The 18,172-nt window shown below is 41.5% G+C and overlaps 1 protein-coding gene across 2 annotated transcripts in view; it reads left to right on the forward strand.

Annotated features, from left to right (window-relative positions):
* Positions 1-18,172, forward strand: part of SESN1 (sestrin 1) — a 77,952-nt gene that overhangs the window by 46,604 nt on the left and 13,176 nt on the right. The window contains exon 1 of one of the 2 annotated variants that reach the window (XM_058801126.1): positions 14,393-14,503. The exons of the other annotated variant lie outside the window; for it this stretch is intronic. Coding sequence (XP_058657109.1) covers positions 14,474-14,503 — 30 coding nt within the window. The 5' untranslated portion in view covers positions 14,393-14,473. Of the gene's footprint in view, positions 1-14,392; positions 14,504-18,172 lie in introns of those variants that run through there. 2 annotated transcript variants of the gene reach the window in all.

Here is an 18,172-nt window from a genome sequence, read left to right on the forward strand (position 1 = left end):
ATTCTTACAGAGCTTTTTCATAAAGCTCTTATTGTATCCTGGACAAGAGCAAAGGAAGCAAATCAAATGTTAGGCTATGTTACAGGCAAGGGAAACCAAGACAAGATGTGGCATTGTACATTTTCACCTTAAATGCTCTTTGGCTTTGGCCGTTTTACAAAAGGCACGTCAGAAATAGGCAACTTCTGTTACCAGAATAGGCTGGATTTTGGATGGGATGAGAAGATGAGAAAGGATAGGGGAGGGATTAAGGACTGAAAAGAACTAGTTTTGTGTTCCTTTCTGTTGTCTTGTTCTAAGAAGTGATGCATAAATTAAGAGCCATAATAACTCTTGGGTAAAGCAGAATATTACAGGATATTCTGAAGGCAAGAGGAAAAAAACCTCTTAAAAACAAGTTCTCATCTCCCTCCTCCTTCTTCCAGAAATCCCCACTTGCCAATCTCCATTGTCAATATTTACACTGGTTTATATTGAAAGTGTACAGTTATAAAAGTCTAACAGAGAATAGCAAGATCATCAATTACATAAAGGAAGGAAAAACCTAATCATTATAGCATGCCTGGAAAGACTCTTGCAATTTATGTGTCTCTTTTGTATCTGCTAAATGTAACTGGTGGGATGGCAAAAGGTGATTTTTAGTATACACTTTAGAAAAACAGAGAGGAGGAGAGTGAAGGGACAGTAGAGCTCAAAGCACTGTACAAGCAATAAATAACCCTAATGCAAAGCCCACCTCACCAGCATAAGGCAGCCTGTTTTACCCCTGCTGAGCGCCAGGAGACAGAGATAAGGTTAATCACTATGTACAGAATTCAAGGGCACAGTTTCTTTTTGCTTTCTTATCTGTACAGACTTTTCAATTGACTTTTAATCCTTCTTACACAGGCTGTTTAAATCCCATCAACACTGTTTATAAATGGAGATTTCTTTAATAACTCGGCCTTACCAAAGCAGACAGTTTTCAAGTTGCTGCTGAATGCTATTGTATTCATTAAATCTCTTGCCAGCTGGCCACTATTTCCTGTCATCTGAAAGGCTTTGAATCCCTCTTTGCTCTGGGACTTGACTGGTTTTGTTAAATTGTGTTAAGAGGTACTCCTGCATCATTCGTCACTGGCCTGTAGTGTTAATTGCAAAGTCGATGATATTTTGATGTCTATGAAAATCTCTGTGATAATTAGATGCTCTGTGGAACTCTGACTTATTTGTTCTGAAGATGAAAAATAAAAGCATCTGAATTTTCTTTTTCAGATGCTATAGATTTAATAACATGCAGGTTAACATAAAGATTGTTGCAAATGCTGCAGATTTTAGAAGGGAATTGTAATAAAATCCATAGAGTAATATGAAGGCTAGTTTTTGTCTGTAACTACTGCTGAATAAACTGCTGATGTAACCAGCTGGAATTGTCCCAAGTTTGGGTGAGTGTTTGTCTAAAGAGAGAAAACAAATAGAGTAGCCACAGTGGAAGGAATAGATAGGCTACCATTTTATTTTCACATCAGATTTGTGTGTTTCTGTTTGCTAGCAGCTGTGCTTAATAATAAAACTTGCAAGTTCAATTCTACAAATTGAATCCATTTAAACAGATTATACAGCAAAGCTCTCAGACCATTGGGAAGGATTTGGTTGCATTTTGGTCACAGACTCAGGTAAACCCATGTTTTCCATGAAGTCCCTGCCCTATCTTAAACTTCCACTGTTTGAAACTTCAATGAAGTTTAATCACCAAATCTCACCCCCTAAAAGCCGCTTTTAGTCTGAGAGAGATGGTTTCCACTAGTTCCTGATAGACTTACACAGCAATTTACAAGGCTCCTGTCCTGGGTGAGTCCCCATACTAAGGGGGGCTGGCTGTCCCTAAGCCAAACAAGTACAGGGATGCCATTCCCTCGGAGTCCTTGGTTCTGGATGCTCATTCTTGCTGTCCCTGCCTAAGCCTCTGGTTTGCCATCCTTCATGTCCACAAACTGCCTTTTCTGGCTTTGCTGTCTCCCCTGTCCTTAATCATCAGTGGATTCAGCTGTCATGCCCTGGGGAGCAGTGCAGCCTGTTTTCTTCTACTTCTACATGTCTACATGGAGAGTTTTCAACTTCTACCTTCCCAGTTCTTCCAAGGCAGAAGTAAGTTGTGGTGTCATACAACCACAGATAGCTGAGACAAAGCCTGTATTTATTGAACTTGTGCAAGTTTCAGCTTCATAACAAGCTCAAATTTAGATAAATTCTCCTGGACTTTGTTTTCCCTGGGGCAGACCAGATATTTTCAATCTTCAAATGGCTTTGATAAAGAGACATCAGCAAAGTAATAATGAGCTCTTGCAGAGCTAGATTTTTTTTTTTTTTTTTAATAGCAGCAATCTATAGCAGAACAGAGATGAGTCTCTTCCATGTGAAAGAAAGTCTTTGCAGGTGGAAGTTTAGAGGAACACTGGGGGGCTGCTTTGGTTTTGGGGCATTGTCCTAAAACCTTAGTACGTTGCTTTAGCTCCTAGTTGAAAAGCTGAGCTAGTTTGGGAAGCAGTAGGGTCAGGAGAGATTGAAAACAATAAAGCAGCAGAAAACTAACTTTTGTGTTCTGAATGTTGAGCCCCATTTTGTTGAAGGGGCCTCTATCAGGGAAGAACGTGATGTACAAACCTTACTGGCGCATAAGAGAGCCACATAGGTCGATGTCATCTCAGTGTGAAGAGTTCTTATATCTACATTAGAATCATATTTAAGCATATTTCCATTACATAAAATAGGTCATGAACCCAGGGTTCTTCTGAAATATCTTTCACTGTGCTCTCTTCTGAGTTGCCTAGCTGTGCTTGGCTGTGCTAGTCAGTTTGGAAAAATACTGGGCAAAGGAAACAGTTGGAAAACTATTTCACAGTATGGAACAGGCGTGCCGATTCTTGGAAATGCCACTTGGAAGTTAATTGAAAACCTTTGAAGCTTTTTTTTCTGCGTTGTTCTCCACTTTTCAAATAATTGCAATGCTGCTTTAATAAGTTTTCAAATTGGTTCAAGGGCATCTAAGATGGAACACTTTGCTTGATGTAAACTGTTGTTTGTAAGCAGCAAACCGTGGAGGTCAAGCATCCTTCTACCACAGGGACCGTAGGCTTTTCAGGGTGATGTACAAATACACTTATGTAATGGCTGAGGTTGTTACCAGACTAAAAATATGTGCTGTCTCTTCAGGCACTTTGCTTAAAATCTTCAAATCAAATTTGTTGACTCTAGTTCCCTTCATGTTCCTTTCACAATGTTCTGTTAGTTACAAGCTTTCTGAGCAACTACCCACTCCCTTTGCCCCCTGAGACTACTGGGAACATGGGCTAAAGGTTGTAGACAGTCTGATGAGGAAGTTCATATTAGAGTCAAATGCAGCTGGGGAGCTTCTCCAACAGTTGGTGGAAGTTTTATATGGTGAGAGGAAGAAAACATTTAGGAAGACACTGGTATAAAACATATGGGAAAAATGGGTGCAGCTGTATTCCTTCAAATCTGATAGTGATAGTGGCCAAAATAGCAGGATAAATGCCAATAACATTTAGTTGATACTTTGCTAGTTAACAAAAAAAAAAAAAAAAAAAAGAAAGAAATTTGCCTTTAGAGGCTTTATTTACTATAATGTTAAGTGCTGTTGCTCTAGTCTGTCAACAAACTTCATGACAGAAACAGTTACTATATTCTTGTATGTTATAAAAAGGTTTTAACCATACATAGTTAAGAATTTAATAGGATACTCAAATGCAAAATTCAATTCCTTTAAAATGGACAACTTCCATCAAGGAAGTTTGTCTAAAAAGGAGTGGAAAAGGCATTTACTTGCCAAGTCCTGACTTCTGTTTCTACTGCAGCTTTTTGATATTCCTGACTTTTAATAGATTGCAGTCTTTCCCATGCTCTAGGTGCTTGGGATTGAATGTTTTTAGCTACTGTTGACTGAGAATTGTTTGCCAGTAACTCTCAATGTGAGGCTGATTGCTTTAAGACTGGCTTGGATACTTCTGTGTCCAATGTTCCTTAACATTGTACTTTTAGAAAAAAGTTCTGCATAGTGACTTGTTTGTGGTTGTTTTCTCATTTTTTTAATAGCCACATAAATGTCAACAAGTTGGCACGCAAGGCAGCATAGCAGGTTTGTAGGATAACTGTGTCCAGTGCTTTTCTGTCATTCTTGTACCCAGATACCTTCTTAACTTAAACTCTCTCTTGGCCGGTATTCTTGTGATTCCTCTGTACTCAGGCCTGGATTTGTGCCATCTACCCCATACATGCTGGTTACTTATTACCAGGCAGGCCTGTCAGTGCCTGAGGATGTCCCTCTCTTGGGAAACTTCTGGCTGGTAAGGCTTTTTCAAAACAAAGGATCATTTGTTGATATGCAGAGCAACAATTCAGAGACAAGTATACTGAGCCAAAAATCTAAATGTGTGTTTTGTTTTATGTGAACGTCTGTCTTGTTATGAGGCAAAGCAGGCAGTTGTGTGTTGGTTTTTTTCATCAGTGAGTACCCATGCAGAGAGCTAGTCTGTTTTTAGGACTTCATAAATAGAGCTGCCATTACCCACACACATTCCTGTCCCTTCCACCCCTGCCATCCCTTCCCCTCCTGGAAGATGGCATAGGCAAGGGAAAAAAGGAATTTGGTCATTTGGGGCTTTTGATAGCTGGTGACAGTCTGTAAAATGATGGCTGCATGCATACACACAGGTGTCTGATGTTTTTGGAGCAGATTTGGACCTGTTACACAAACTATACTTGGGAGGTCACTGGCAGTACTCAGTAAATTAAAATGGTCCTGGATGCACTGCCGTTACATTTCATGTTCTTTCATGAAATTAAAATTCAAATTTGTTCATTTAGCATTATCTATGCTGCCCACCTGGGCTGTGCCCACATTGCCATGCAGAAACATTCTAAACCTACCCTGTCATTTCTTTTATGGAGTTTCTCCCTGCAAACCAGCTCCCCAGCTTGCCTCTAGCTAATTTCTTCTTCTCTCTGCTTTCAGAGCAGCCTGTGTTTGAGGTTCAGAGCCGTTAGGAGAATTTGTCCAGTTGCTGTATCATGTGAAACGGGGCAAAGTCCTTCACTCCTAACATACTGGCTGTACAAGCTTCTATGGGGGTTATCTTTCTCTCCTGTTCAGGTCAGCTTAGGCTTGGTCAGATGATTAATTTTGGTTTCTTGTACACGACCATTTCCTTCAGCCAGGGCAATGTGTTGCCAGAAACAACCTGAATTCTCAAGTGACTCCAGTTTAAAACACTCCCTTCCATCAACGTCTTGATTGTATTTCAACAAAATAATTAGAGCAGGACAGTTATTAAGAAAGTGCCTGCCTGTGTGTGTAATGCTGCATTATTGTTCTATAGCCCTGAGAAAGAATTCATTGTAGAAAATGTGGCCCTTGCATGTAGAAGAAAAAATATAGATGATATTGCAGTGTGAATTCAGGTACACGGGGTTTTATTTATCTATTCCTTCAGAGCAAAGAATCTTGTTGTTACAAGAGGTTACTCAGGCAGCCCTCTCACTTGCCACATTTGAACCTCTCTTTCTGGTTAGTATGAGTTCTACACTTCAGCTGCTGGCTTGTGCAAACACCTTGCCTTAGCAAAATGACTCCCGCTAGGCTTAAGTTTGAATCTAGAGAGATGATGCTAAAGAGTTCTCTCTCATTCCTTAGCCCAAACCCTGAATTCTGCCCTGCTAGTCAGTGGGGGTTCAAATCCTAATGCCAATCCTGACTCTGGTTTCTCTGTGACCCCCTGGTCTAGGCTCACCAAAATGATTTCTCTGGAACTTGTCTCAGTCTTGTATGTTTTAGCCATTGTGCAGTGATCTTTGACATCTCCAGACCTATGCTTTGCCAAGTAATTCCTTATTTGCTGCAGCTCTGAAGAGTTGGCCTCTGGCCCTTGTTTGCTACAATCCAAATTTGGTTTAGTCTCACCCTACCAGTTTCAGAGGAGTGTGATGGGACAGATGACTTTATTTCAAGTCATACTTCACATTAAGTTATAATTTTTTACTTGAATGAAATTTACATTTACAAAAATAATAGAATTATTTTTGTGATAGTCTCTCTCAAGAGAAGGACATCTCAGGAAGATGACAAACACACCCTGATAAAGAGAAGTCATCACCTCTGCTGTTGTTAGTAATATAGGCAAATTAGCAAATGAACCAGAATTTTTTGCTAACATTTTAGTTTACAGGCTTCAGTGGTCATTCATCAGTAGTGAAAATATGGTCCAGTTCTGCCTGAGTTTTCTGCTCTGTTTTGCTGATTTGGAAGCCCTGCTGAGCATCCAGAGTACAGTTGTCACGCTGGTGAGGAGCAGAGGGTCAGGTATGGATTTGTATCTTCACTGACAAAATGAGAAGGTGTTTAAATGTTTATAGCTTCACATCCAGATTTATCAGATCTTATTTTAATCCTATCTTAGTAAAATTGTGTATGTTTAGTATGGTATGTGTGCATTTTCATTTACTTACTTTATATTTGAAAATTGCTATTAATCAGGCTTCAGTGGTAGCTTGATTACAAGATACTTGATTATAAGATTCTTCTTTTGGTAAGGAAATCTGAGAGCATTGTGTCTCCTACAGCACATCTGCTGTATGTATTTTGTGTGTGGTTTCAGCATGTGGGAATCTGAGGGGCTACATAGTCGGTGCTGGCCTTCTCTAAGACTTTGACAGAATCTATAATGAGTTTAAAATGCTGTAGAGAAACTAGGCAGGTAGGCAGTGGTAGGTGGCTTTTCATCTCTCACAACAGCCAGTAGTTGATTTAAAATTATGATTGTAACAAACAGTGGATTGAAGGCTAAGTTCCAGTACTGTGGTTAACTTTAAAAAAAAAACCCAAAAAAACAAACAAACTTAACAGTATTTGAACAGAAAGTGTTAGAATTGGTTTCAAGCCTGTTTTGACTTAGTTGCTCTACAAAATATGCTTTTGAGAAGGTAGATGGGGGAAGGTATTAATAGTTGCATGGTTTAGATGACAGCATTGCAGACAGCAATGTTACAAAGTCCAGAAGAGTATGTGGGTTTATTCAGATCCTGAGCAGCTCAGTTGCAGAAATCTCCTGTGACTTTAGAGTTGTCCTGCAGGGACCCAAGGCCTTTGTGGCCAGTGGAAAAGTGCCAAGGTGGCAGTGGCAGTAGGAGGCCCACAGGAGCTTGGTGCCAGGCCAGTTTGTCCCAGGGGCCTTGAGGGAGCTCTCCAAGCTCTGAAGCTCTCCAGGATTTAGGAGGATGCAGAAGCTGTGCTGTTAACCAGACGCACGTGTACCGTGTCCTTGAAGCACGTGTTGGCAGAGGCACCGCAGTTTGCTGGGGCTCAGCAGAGCGGGTGTTGGCCAGCGCTGCTCACAGGGCAGGGGTTGCTCCTCATGGGCTGGGAGGCTTCTGCTCCCTGCTGTGCACCCCCAGCGAGTGTCAGTGACCTCTTAACTCGCTGTGAGATAAAGGAATGACATATTGCTGCAAGTGGCAACACAGTAAGACCCACTGCAGGAAATGCTATTGATTCCTGAGCAGGAGACAGGCCAGATCTTTTAGGGTTTGTATCAGCAGGAAAGCAAAGCTTTTGTCAGTTCTTCTGATTTAGAAAGCAAAGGCCAAAAAATGCTTTGTTTCAAAAATCTTAGCCATGTCTTCTGATAATGGGAATAATGAAGATCGCAGTCCTGTCTGAATTTAAACAAAACACCAATAAAAATTGCCAAAAATGACAAGAAATATATAATTCATCTGGGTATTTTTATGATTCTCCTCATGCAGAGGTCTTAATGGGTTTGTCTCTGAGTGCAAAAGCAAAAAGAAACAGATCTGATATTATCTCCTTAATTTATAACAATCAGTTGTTGAGTAGTACCTAGAGGATGATCTGTTTTCTTAATGGCTATCATTAAATCAGTGATGTGGGTTTTGCTCTTCTATGATGATGCTGTTTACTTTTGTGCTTAACTTTTTGCCAAGATACTGTTCTAAAGGACTTGATAAATCTTATATGATAGTATTGTACATGGCTCCACATATTAGGAGAGAGATTTAGTAAAGGAACTTGCAACCCTCCTGACAAGATAGGTCATTACAGACAGTGCAAAGGGAATATATGGTTATTTGGATTTTTTTCCTAATAAAAAACTGTGATGTTTCTCCAGAATTCCCAGACTCAAAAAAAAAAAAAAAAAAAAATAGACATTATGTGGGACACAGCTAGACTGTGAAAACTGAAAATAAAAAAAAACTGATTTTTCTTTTTTCTTCCTGGCTGCTGCTCTTAGGCACTCTGAGCATGTCCCTGAAAGTGGCAAGTGCAAGAAGCCACAAAACTGTTCCCCCAAGTACAGTTACTGACAGAAGGGTTCCTGAATCTCTAGCAGTAATTGACATTATTAGTTTAGTACTATTTCACTTTATTCATCTCATTTTAAAATCAAGCTACAGAGAAATAGCTGAGTCTTAAGGTACACTAAATGGCATGACATTTTGTCATATTCCATTCTTGTTATTTGTGGTTTTGTGGGGAAAGCACTGAATTTATTTAAAAAAAACAAAACAAAACAAAGCAAAACACACAAAAAGGAAAACACACAAAAATATCTTTGTTTTTGAATGCAGTGTGAATATATATGAGATTAAGGGTTGAATTGGTTTCTTAACAAAGCATTTTATAAATGTCTATTTTTTTTTCTTAGTGAAGGCCCTGCAAAAGTAAGGTTTTTGTATGTTGTACCTGCAGAATCAAATCAGGCCTGAGCCTCAGGTCACAGTATGAAGCAATTTTCTAAAAGAACAGTCAAGCCCCTAGGAGTATCGATGGCAAAAAAGCTTCTAGTAAGATTCACTTCTGGGTTGCATGTCTGTATGCTCCAGAATATGAGAGCAGGTTTTAGATGCAACTTCTTTACAGGACACTTGCACAGCATTTCCTGCACACTCACTGTAACCTCACAGCAGTGCAGCTCTGGGACACTTGCTGTCATGGTCTCAGCCAATTCCAGTAAGCCAAGTGTAACACTCCAGTACTCCTAAATGCTTTTTCCTTCTCCCCATGTGCTTGCTGTTGTGTCTTAATTCTATCTGAAATGAGATGCATTTCACTGTTTTTTTCTTATATTTTTATATAAAGATGATTTCTGAGGTTACATGCAGTTAAAAATAAAAACAACAAACAGAAGCCTTAAACTCATAGAGATGATTCAGCTGGCCTTCCCTTGCTTTGAAGACATATGTTTGCATTGTGTAGAAGGTTCGTTGGCAGTTGATTGCTCAGTGAGTGATAGGGACACTTCCATCCCTGCAGGACAGTCCTTCCAGGAGCCTCTTCACATGACAGTGGTGAGGCAGGGTCAGACAGCATTCCAGGCAGCATAGCAAGTAAGGTACTGAATTGTCTCAATCAACCATGAGGATTAGGAGCTGCAGGAAGTTCCTAAGGGTCATCATATTCATCACTTTTCAGTATTCATCCTGGGGAGAAGGGACATCAGTATAAGATGGTAGAATGTGTCCCAACTCCAAGGAGCTGTGAAATATGTTTGGCATTGGTGTGACCCAGCAGTCTGCTACTAAAGGAAAGAGAGGTGACTTATTTAGGCCAAACCAGTTCTAGACAGCTGTGAGCTAAGTTTTATTTTTCTTGTCTGAACTCCAAATATACTCTTTTATTAAGGTTAAACTAGTTTTGTTTAACCTTAATGCTTATTTAGTACTGAGAGACTGTAGAGTGACTGGCAGCCTACAGATGTTCCATTCCCCAGGGAGTGGTGACAATCTGCAGCTGGACAGCCAATCCCCTCTCTATACAGCCTCTAGCCATCAAAAGTTCTGAAGTTACCTCTGAGATACCAAGGTCAGCTTTGAAACTAGCTGACACAGACTTGGATTTTGGGAGAGTTGAATCTGGGGGCAATTGTTGACCTGAGTATTCTTATGTGGTGTGTGAGTCTGGGGCCACCTCAGAGCAGCATCAGCAGAACCCACAGCCAGCCAGACAAACAACTTCAATAGGTCAGCTGCTCCTATCAGCCCTAGGAAGGGCTGTGTACCCTCATAAAAAAGGGGAAGGATAATCTGGTAAAACACTCTCAATCTTCTCAGCTTTAGATATGCATCTTTAATCTACCTATTTACAGTATTCTTAGAAACCATATTTCTGTTTTTGTGTCCTTGCCAAAGCATGAATAATCTCAAGATCTAAACTTCTTATAGCTCCCTAAATTAAACTTTGTACTTCTGCTACCTAATAACAGAATGTTAAATTTGGATAAGCTGTGCTGACATTAAAAGCAAAACAACTTGTGGTTTAGAGGTGGGAGTGAGCTGTAGATATCTTAAAGGTAGAAATTACCAGAAGAAGGATTCTTTGGGGACAGTAAGAGTCCTAAGGGATGAACCACATAGTTCAGGAAACAAATAAAACCACTGAAGTTCTTGCAGCTTGTTGAGTTCAAATCAGTCAATTGTGATAACAGCTCAGGTGAAACAAAGGAGTCTCACAGCTTCTAGCAGCTCTGAGAGAAAAGATGGTCTCTTTGCTGGGAAATACAGTGGGTTAGGAATGGATGACCTGATTTATAATTGCTCACAACTTGCATGATCACTTGCAAGTTGTTTGCCCATTAATGCTTAAGATGAGGCCATTTAGAAAACAACATTTAAGCAGGGTCTAGAAATAGAAAAACAGCATTTTGAGGACAGATAAGGTTTGGAGAAAAGACAATACATCTAATGTATGGATAGGGTAAAATGTTCGGTCTTAGCCAACCTTACAATCCTAAAGACTACAAAAGGAAACCTTCTGTATCTTGGTCTAAACTTACCTCCTGATGTGGCCAATTGCCAGCCCTCCATTCTAATAAACAACTTGGTTTTGTTATTATTGTAAAAGTATCAGGTGTAGTGACATTCCTAAAGGGTTGATCCTTTTTGACACATACAGCAAGAATTTAGATTGTGCAAAGAATACAGTTTATTCTCCTCCCTAGAACTGTGTAACAATTCTAATAATAGAATGATTTTTTTTTTAATCAATCAGATTAAGGTTAAATCAAGAGGAATGGCTTTCAAATACTGGCCATATTTTTTTTTACTTGCATGCTACAATGGTACGTTCTTCTATTTAATTTAAATTCTTTCATCACTGTAATAGATGGTTTGATTCCTGTGCTACATTGTTATCATGATAAAGACTTTTGATGTTTGAGAAATAACAATGTCTAATCAAGGGATAGAAGAGATTAATAGACACATATGAAATTAGTTATGAAAAGTGGCTGTGGACAGCAAGGAATGAGAGGAATCTACAGAGAAATGTTCATAGTGGCCAGTGTGGGGCTGCTTAGTCATTGCTAAAACACCTGGTGACTTCACCATATTAGGTGGAGTTAAAACTAATACAAATCAGCTCAGAGCCCCAAAGCATTACCTGGTTTTACTTGTAAATGTTCCAGGGAAAGAATCATCTGATCATCCTCCAAGATACTAATTTGCTGTCCAAGGCATTGCAATAACTGGCATTTCAAGTGCTCCTGACTGGATGGCTTTTCTGTGGAAAGAATTTAAGATCTAGGTTTGCCAGTTCTTTGGAGTCATATGTTTGTGCTGAACTTGACTCAAAAAGTTGCCCTATTGGGCTGAAACAGAACTGTTTCAACTTAAAGCAGCAAAGTGCAGACATTTTTGTTTACAGTATTAGGTTTTTCACACTGTAGCTGGTTGGTCTCATTTTAGCTTGCCCAGGGCTTTTCTTTAAATGTAGCAATAAGGAAAAATTGCATTTCTGATAACTTAGAGTGCACAGATGTTAAATGCCAATGTCTATGGATATGCTTGCTGTGAAGGAGTGTGCTTCCATGCTGTAGGTGGTGTTTGCTTCGAGTATATCTCATGCACACTTTCTGGGTGAAAGGAACTCGGTATCTATTGATATTTTAATGTTAAACATGTGTTTTCCCGTAGGAGCGTTTCACTGGATCTGTTTACTTGCACTGATCCATGGTCAAACACACTGTTGTGTTTCCCCAGGGGAACACTCCAGTTATGCAAACCAAACCATGGATCTGTCCCCTTGTTCTCCAGCTGCACTGTGGTTTGCACTCCTCAGTACCCAAGTGAGCTCTGTGCCATATTCTCTTATGAAATTGCTCATGTAATTGGTCATACTAGGTCACAAACACAAATAATTTCAGTCTGCAATTGTGTACTGATTTATAGATGAGCAGGGGGCTCAGGTTTGTGTGGGCTCTTCAGTTTGGAGGAGCTGCACTTTGGAAACACTTGTGTGAGGGCTGGGGTGGAGAAAGGGCTTGCAGCAAGCTGAGTGATGGGATTCTGCTAAGGCAGAGGCATACCTGGGGCCGGAGCAGGGCTTGTGTACTCTGGCCATATGGGAGAGCTTTTAAGTCCATTATTACTTGTTTGCTGTGGCTGTGCAACTTCCTCTTCCCCTTTGTACACAGTTTTTCTGACATGCTGTCACTGCCTCCATCTCTCCTGACAGAGAAAGCGGAGAACACGATACAATTTCCTACCTTCTGTTGTTGAGTTGGTTGTTTGAAGAGAGAGAATTTCCCTTGGACGATGCCAGAAAAGAATCTGTATCTGCCAAGGTTCTTTGTATAGGAACAACTGTTAATATAAACAGGCTTCCTCACAAATACCCAGGCAGTGGCACAAAACCACTTTGGATGTGAGGGAGTTCTGCCCCTCCTCCCCCACCCTTTCTTGCAAGGGTATTAACAAATTCACTGAAGGAGATGGCCATTTGTTTGTCATCCAGGGAGGTTTCCTATGGTGAGGCATCTTCTTGCATTTCACCTTTCAGGTAATTTCTCTCCCTTTCAATAGTTTTTCTGAGTGCAAGCCAGTTCTCTGTGTGTGTTGGAAGAGGAGCCCATGCCACCTTTTTGTTATACCTTGGCCTGAAGTAAGGAAGTAAGCAGTGGGAATTAAACACTGTTCTTCATTAGTTTATATTATTAGCTCACAAAGTGTAATCTTCTCTGCCAGTATTGCATTATTCTTTCTCCATGCTTCTCTTGAGCATTTTATAAAGTGCAAGTAGGTGAGGACACTCAGTTTCTCCTGGAGAAACTGAGCAGCTTCAAGCCAAGGCTCCAATTAAGGATGGAGCTGTGGTAGTTTGGCATCTCTAGGTAAATTAACCTTGTAACTGCTACTAAGCCTTCAGCAGTAGAGTATCCCTTGGTTCTCCAGCATTAATTGCACAACCCAAAGGTTTGGTGGTATTTGAAAACTGGAGAGGAAAGAAAGCCTTGAAGGCTCCAGAATTAGAGATGTGCAGAAGTGCTGCCTTGTGTCATGTTGCCATGTTCCCCTGACAGCACCGTCCTCAGTGTTTTCTGCATTTAGCTGCTAGGTTTGATAACAGGAACAGCTTGTGTGCAATTTTGCAGTATTCAGTTTTACATTTAACAGAAGTGTAAAGTTCAGTTTCATGGAATTTCCCTGCTTGGTTGTTAAGATAACCTGGTACAGCTCAAAACCACACAGCCGGAACTGTAGGCAGGAGCCTTCCTCCCCCAGGTGAGTATGTTCACGGGTTCAGAGCTGTCCTGGCCCTTCTCCCATGAAAACTGCAACAGAAGATCTCCTCTTGGGGTCTATTATATTTTATTTTAATTCGAATTATTTGAAGTAAAACTAACTAACAGAATGTAGCTTTATGGATCTTATAATGTTGTGAAAGAAAAAAGAAGTAAAAATCACATGGGCCAGCTCAGTGACTTGTTTCTTTTGAAATAACTGATGACATAAAATCCCAGACCAAAAGAGGTGGGAGATGCAAGGCATCTGGCAGAGTTTACAGTCCTGGGGGGTCGGCAGGCGCAGCACAGCCTGCTGCAAACAAAGGCTGAGTGTTTTGCTGATACGATTGCAAAACATATGTTTGCCCAGGACTGTTATGATCTTGGGAATAGGCAGGAGGCCAGATTTCTGCAGCAGCAGCAGCGCACTTAGTCACACAAATATCTGCAAAATGTGAACCTCTTGCGATTGCTCGGTTTAAAAGCCGTAACTATTTTGTTTCTTAAAGACAAGGTAGAAACTCTTGCATCAGAAACAGGAGAGGGGGGCGGAAAGTATCGTCCGAGGAGCGTCTCTAGGCCGGGAAGGAGAGCGGAACGGAGCCGAGCAGTCCGGGGCCGGGGCTGGACTGGACGGGGGCTGTCCTGCCGGGCCGGGGTGGACTGGCCGGGGCTGCCGCCTCTTGTGCCGCCGCCCGGGGCATTTGGTGCCGCTCCCGGGCACAGGGAGCAACGGCGGGGTCGCGGTGAGCGCCGGTCCCGGCGGGGCAGCGCCGCGGCCGCCGCTCCGCCCCTGCGCCGGGCGGGCGGGCCGGGGCTGGCACCGCCCCGGCGGCGCTGGGGCAGAGCCCAGCGGGGCTGCGAGCGCGGCGAGCCCGGGCCAGCCCCGTAGCACCGGCCGGATGGTGGCCAGGCCGGGCCGGCAGCACCAGGTACTCGCGGCTGGCCGGGGTTGGGGGGGGGGTCTCTGTTCGGGCGCATCGCCAGAGAAATCCCTGCTGGAAGGGGGGCGGGGTCCGGGCAGCTCCTGCGGATCAGCCGCGGGGCTGAGGAGGCAGCAGCGGCGTTTGCCTGCGGGCTCCCCGCCCGGAGGGCGTCGTTCGGGGGTTCGCAGGTCCCGTTCAGCCGCGGGATGAGCAGCTGCTGCCCGCGGTGACAGCGCAGATGCTCCCAGGAGGGCTCTGTTCCGCTGGGGTGTGCGGCAGCCGGGAACCTCTGCAGAGTTCTCGGGCTCGTCCAGGTGGCTTTTGCCTCGGAATTGCCCGGCGTTTACGTGGTTCTTGCATAGATATGGATTATCCTTTTGAAACAGTAAGGCTGGTCTTGTATTTCTCATGGAGAAGAGCGGGCTGTAATTATAAACAAATGCAAGTCAAGAGCATTATTTAGAAAGGAATAAACCTGCTGTTTTGGATCTCTCTTGTAAATTTCTTAATCTCATCACGTTAAGATTCTTCTTTTAAAGGAAAATTTTAACTCCTCAGAAGTGGTGTAGGTTGCGGCAGAGCCTGTTTTGTATTTTTCTGATTTAGAGTAACCCAGTACTTCATGGATACATATGGATACATATATATGGATATATGCTTTGCTTTGACATAATCCAGCAGTACAGTCTATGTAATGCAAAGGGTTACTGTCACATTTAGACTGTTTCCTTCTATGTCACCAATTTATTGGTATTTAAATAGTGTTTACAGCAGGGAAATTGCAAGCATTCATTCAAAATCCTTTGCCCTTTAATGCTTTCTGTCTCACTACAGAAGTGCCATATTAAAAAAGCTAGGCACTAATCATTGAAACTCAGCCTCAGTTTCAGTGAGCTCATATCAAAAGTAAATGGGGTTGTGGACTCCAGGCAGTTGTGTCACAAAACCACTGCAGGAAGAGCTGCTAATGCTGAGTAAGAGTAGGTAGCACATAGGCAGCCACCTTGAGACTACTGCAGCTGGACCTGCTTGTACTGCTCAGTCCTAGAAATGACCAGAGAAGAGGTGCTAGAGATGGAGACAGTGGAGTCTGGGCTTTGCTGTCATTCCTGCCATTGTGAACAAGGTGTGTGATCTTGGACACACTCTCCCTTGCCTTGATTTCTGTCTTGAATCAAGTCACATAAAGTAGATGGGGATGTTTTTAAAATGGGTTATTTCTAAGGACTTTGAGACGTTCAGAGAAATTATAATGAAATTAAATTCATGTAAGAATAACATACCTTATATGAAAGAGGAACAGTTCAGCATTTGCCATGCTCTAATTCCAGTGAAGAGTGGTAGGTCTGTGTAACAAAGCGCTTTGTAACAGAGGGGGAGTACTTGTTCCCAGTTCTTTAAATCCGTACAAGTGGAGACATGTCTGTTGCTTCAGCTGAATGGCAGTCTGAATGTACCCAGCAAATGTAACCACTGCAAAAATTTAAAGTACATGAGCATTTCTAGGATAATTTTTTTCCTGTCATTTTAATGTGAATCATAGTTTGTTTGGGAAAGCCACAACAATTGCAGCTACTTCAGGATTAAGTTAAAAAAGTAAAATAGGAAAAATGGCCAGCTCTGCATAGCCCCACACTTAGAAAAGATGTAGGATTTCTCTGTGTGTAGGAAAAGAAATATACTTAATCACCACTCTTTGTTCTTAATTGTCCCCTTCCTACAAGTTTTCTGACCAGTATGGAAACTACAGTAGCTACTGCGTTTAGCAGAACTGAAAATACAGTTTTTAAGCTGAGTGTGTATCAGCTTGGGGACAGCTTGTCCTGTGGGGCCAGTTGTGCCAGTCCTTGTTGTTAAGGTCCTAAACAAGGAAACTGTGCTTGTAGCCTCAGTGTCACCAGCAGTGAGGTTTTGCTGTCAGTGGCCTCCAAAGGGGAAGTAGGAACCAGACAGTTCACAGTGAGCGCAGCAGCGGGAGCACATGAAGCCTCTTAGACTGGTAAGTGTCTAAGTCTCCCTTGGAAATGCTGCACAACCTTCTTGGACACTTGTATGCTTAGAGGCATTTCATCCCATAAGCTTATAAAGCCCTAAATGGGTATTTTTAATGGCCATGCTTCAAATGCTCATCATATTATACTGAGTTGAATTTTCAGCACAGGCATGCTGGAGGAGTTAATCCCACCAGGAAATTGTGTTGAAGAGTTTTTAACTCACAGCTCATTGTGCCTTTCTTAACTCTAAGCTTGGGTAGGAAACCACTTAGATTATGTAAAATGATGACTGATTATCTAGAAAAAATATTACCTCAAAAATTCACCTCAATTTCATTTTCCTTCTCTGGTTCATTACATTAGATTGTTTTATATTGTATTATGGGTGTGATTTTCATATAATTTTGTTTGAATCTAGCAGCACTTAGTGCTTAATCAAGACATAGATGATTCAGATAAAGATGTTAATTCAAATGTAGTTTAGTGAAGTAAATTGATAATTACAATTTTACTTCACCTGTGGCTTATCTATGATAAAATGTTCCCTGTTTAGAGGGAGAAGGCCTAAGTAAGTACGTAAATAAGTCAGTCTTTCTGGTAGATATGAATCTGGTAGACTTGATAGTGGTACTGACTGTACTTGAGGGGAGCAAAATGACTCAGTGTGCTAGCACCAGGGAAGCAGTCTGAGTGAGCATTGTGGATCATAGCTCATCAGTCCTGAATGACTGAAAATTAGCAGTTTGGTAACAGTCCCAGATTCGTTGGATAAAACTACCATGGAGTTCTGGGAGAGCTTTTGTGATGAGGGGCATAGCTCTAGCTGCAAGGAGCCAGTAGTGAGAGACCAACAAGGATCTGAAAAAGCATTTTAGGCACACAATGGAGGAAGAACTGTAGCTTAGGTTAGATAGCTGTTCCTGTTCCAGAGGCTCTGTGACCTGGCTTGTAGCTTAGTTCTGTTTTCAGTGTTTCTAGGTGAAATTTCTGATACTGTGTGTCTGCTTAAACTGTGACTTTTCTTTTTTTGTTTTTTTTTTTTTTGGTTTTTTTTTTTTTTTTTTTTTTTTCATTTTTGTTTTAAGAGATTCAGAACCAAAGCAGATGATGTTCTCTTGCTAGCAGAAGTAATGTGTGTTGTACTGTTAGTGTTTACAAACCTCTTCTACATTATTGCAGTTCAACTTTTTAATCTCAGGATTTTTCATAAATTTGACAGGAATGATGTTCCTGTCAAGAAGCTTTAAAAAGCTACCTAAAAGTTGGGCTGGATCAACAGCTGTAAGATACAGAAAAGCTCTACATTGTGTGAATTTACACATTTACACTTTAGAGTTGACTTCCTTGAGCATGTATGTGCAGGCAGTATGGGCTTTTTGGTCTAGTCGTCCTTGTGGAGTTGGATGTGCTAATTGAGCCAGACTGGTGAGAGTAAGTGGTGACTGGGAAGTATATAATTAAGCTTGCAGAGTTGTCTCATTAACTTTTCTGTCTCAGCTCTGCTGTGCTGTTTCTTGGTGTAAATTTGCATAAAGCATTTCCTGGCTGAGAAGTCTCTGAACAGGCACACAGTCTGATAGTTAGGGCATTAGCCTGTGACTTCAGAGATCTCAGCTCAAGCCACCAGTCTTCTGTATCAGCTTCTCTAAGATGTGTAGCTTTTCCATTTCTGAGGGATTTT

The sequence above is a fragment of the Ammospiza caudacuta genome, chromosome 3 (assembly GCF_027887145.1).
Source record: "Ammospiza caudacuta isolate bAmmCau1 chromosome 3, bAmmCau1.pri, whole genome shotgun sequence".
Lineage (NCBI taxonomy): Eukaryota > Metazoa > Chordata > Aves > Passeriformes > Passerellidae > Ammospiza > Ammospiza caudacuta.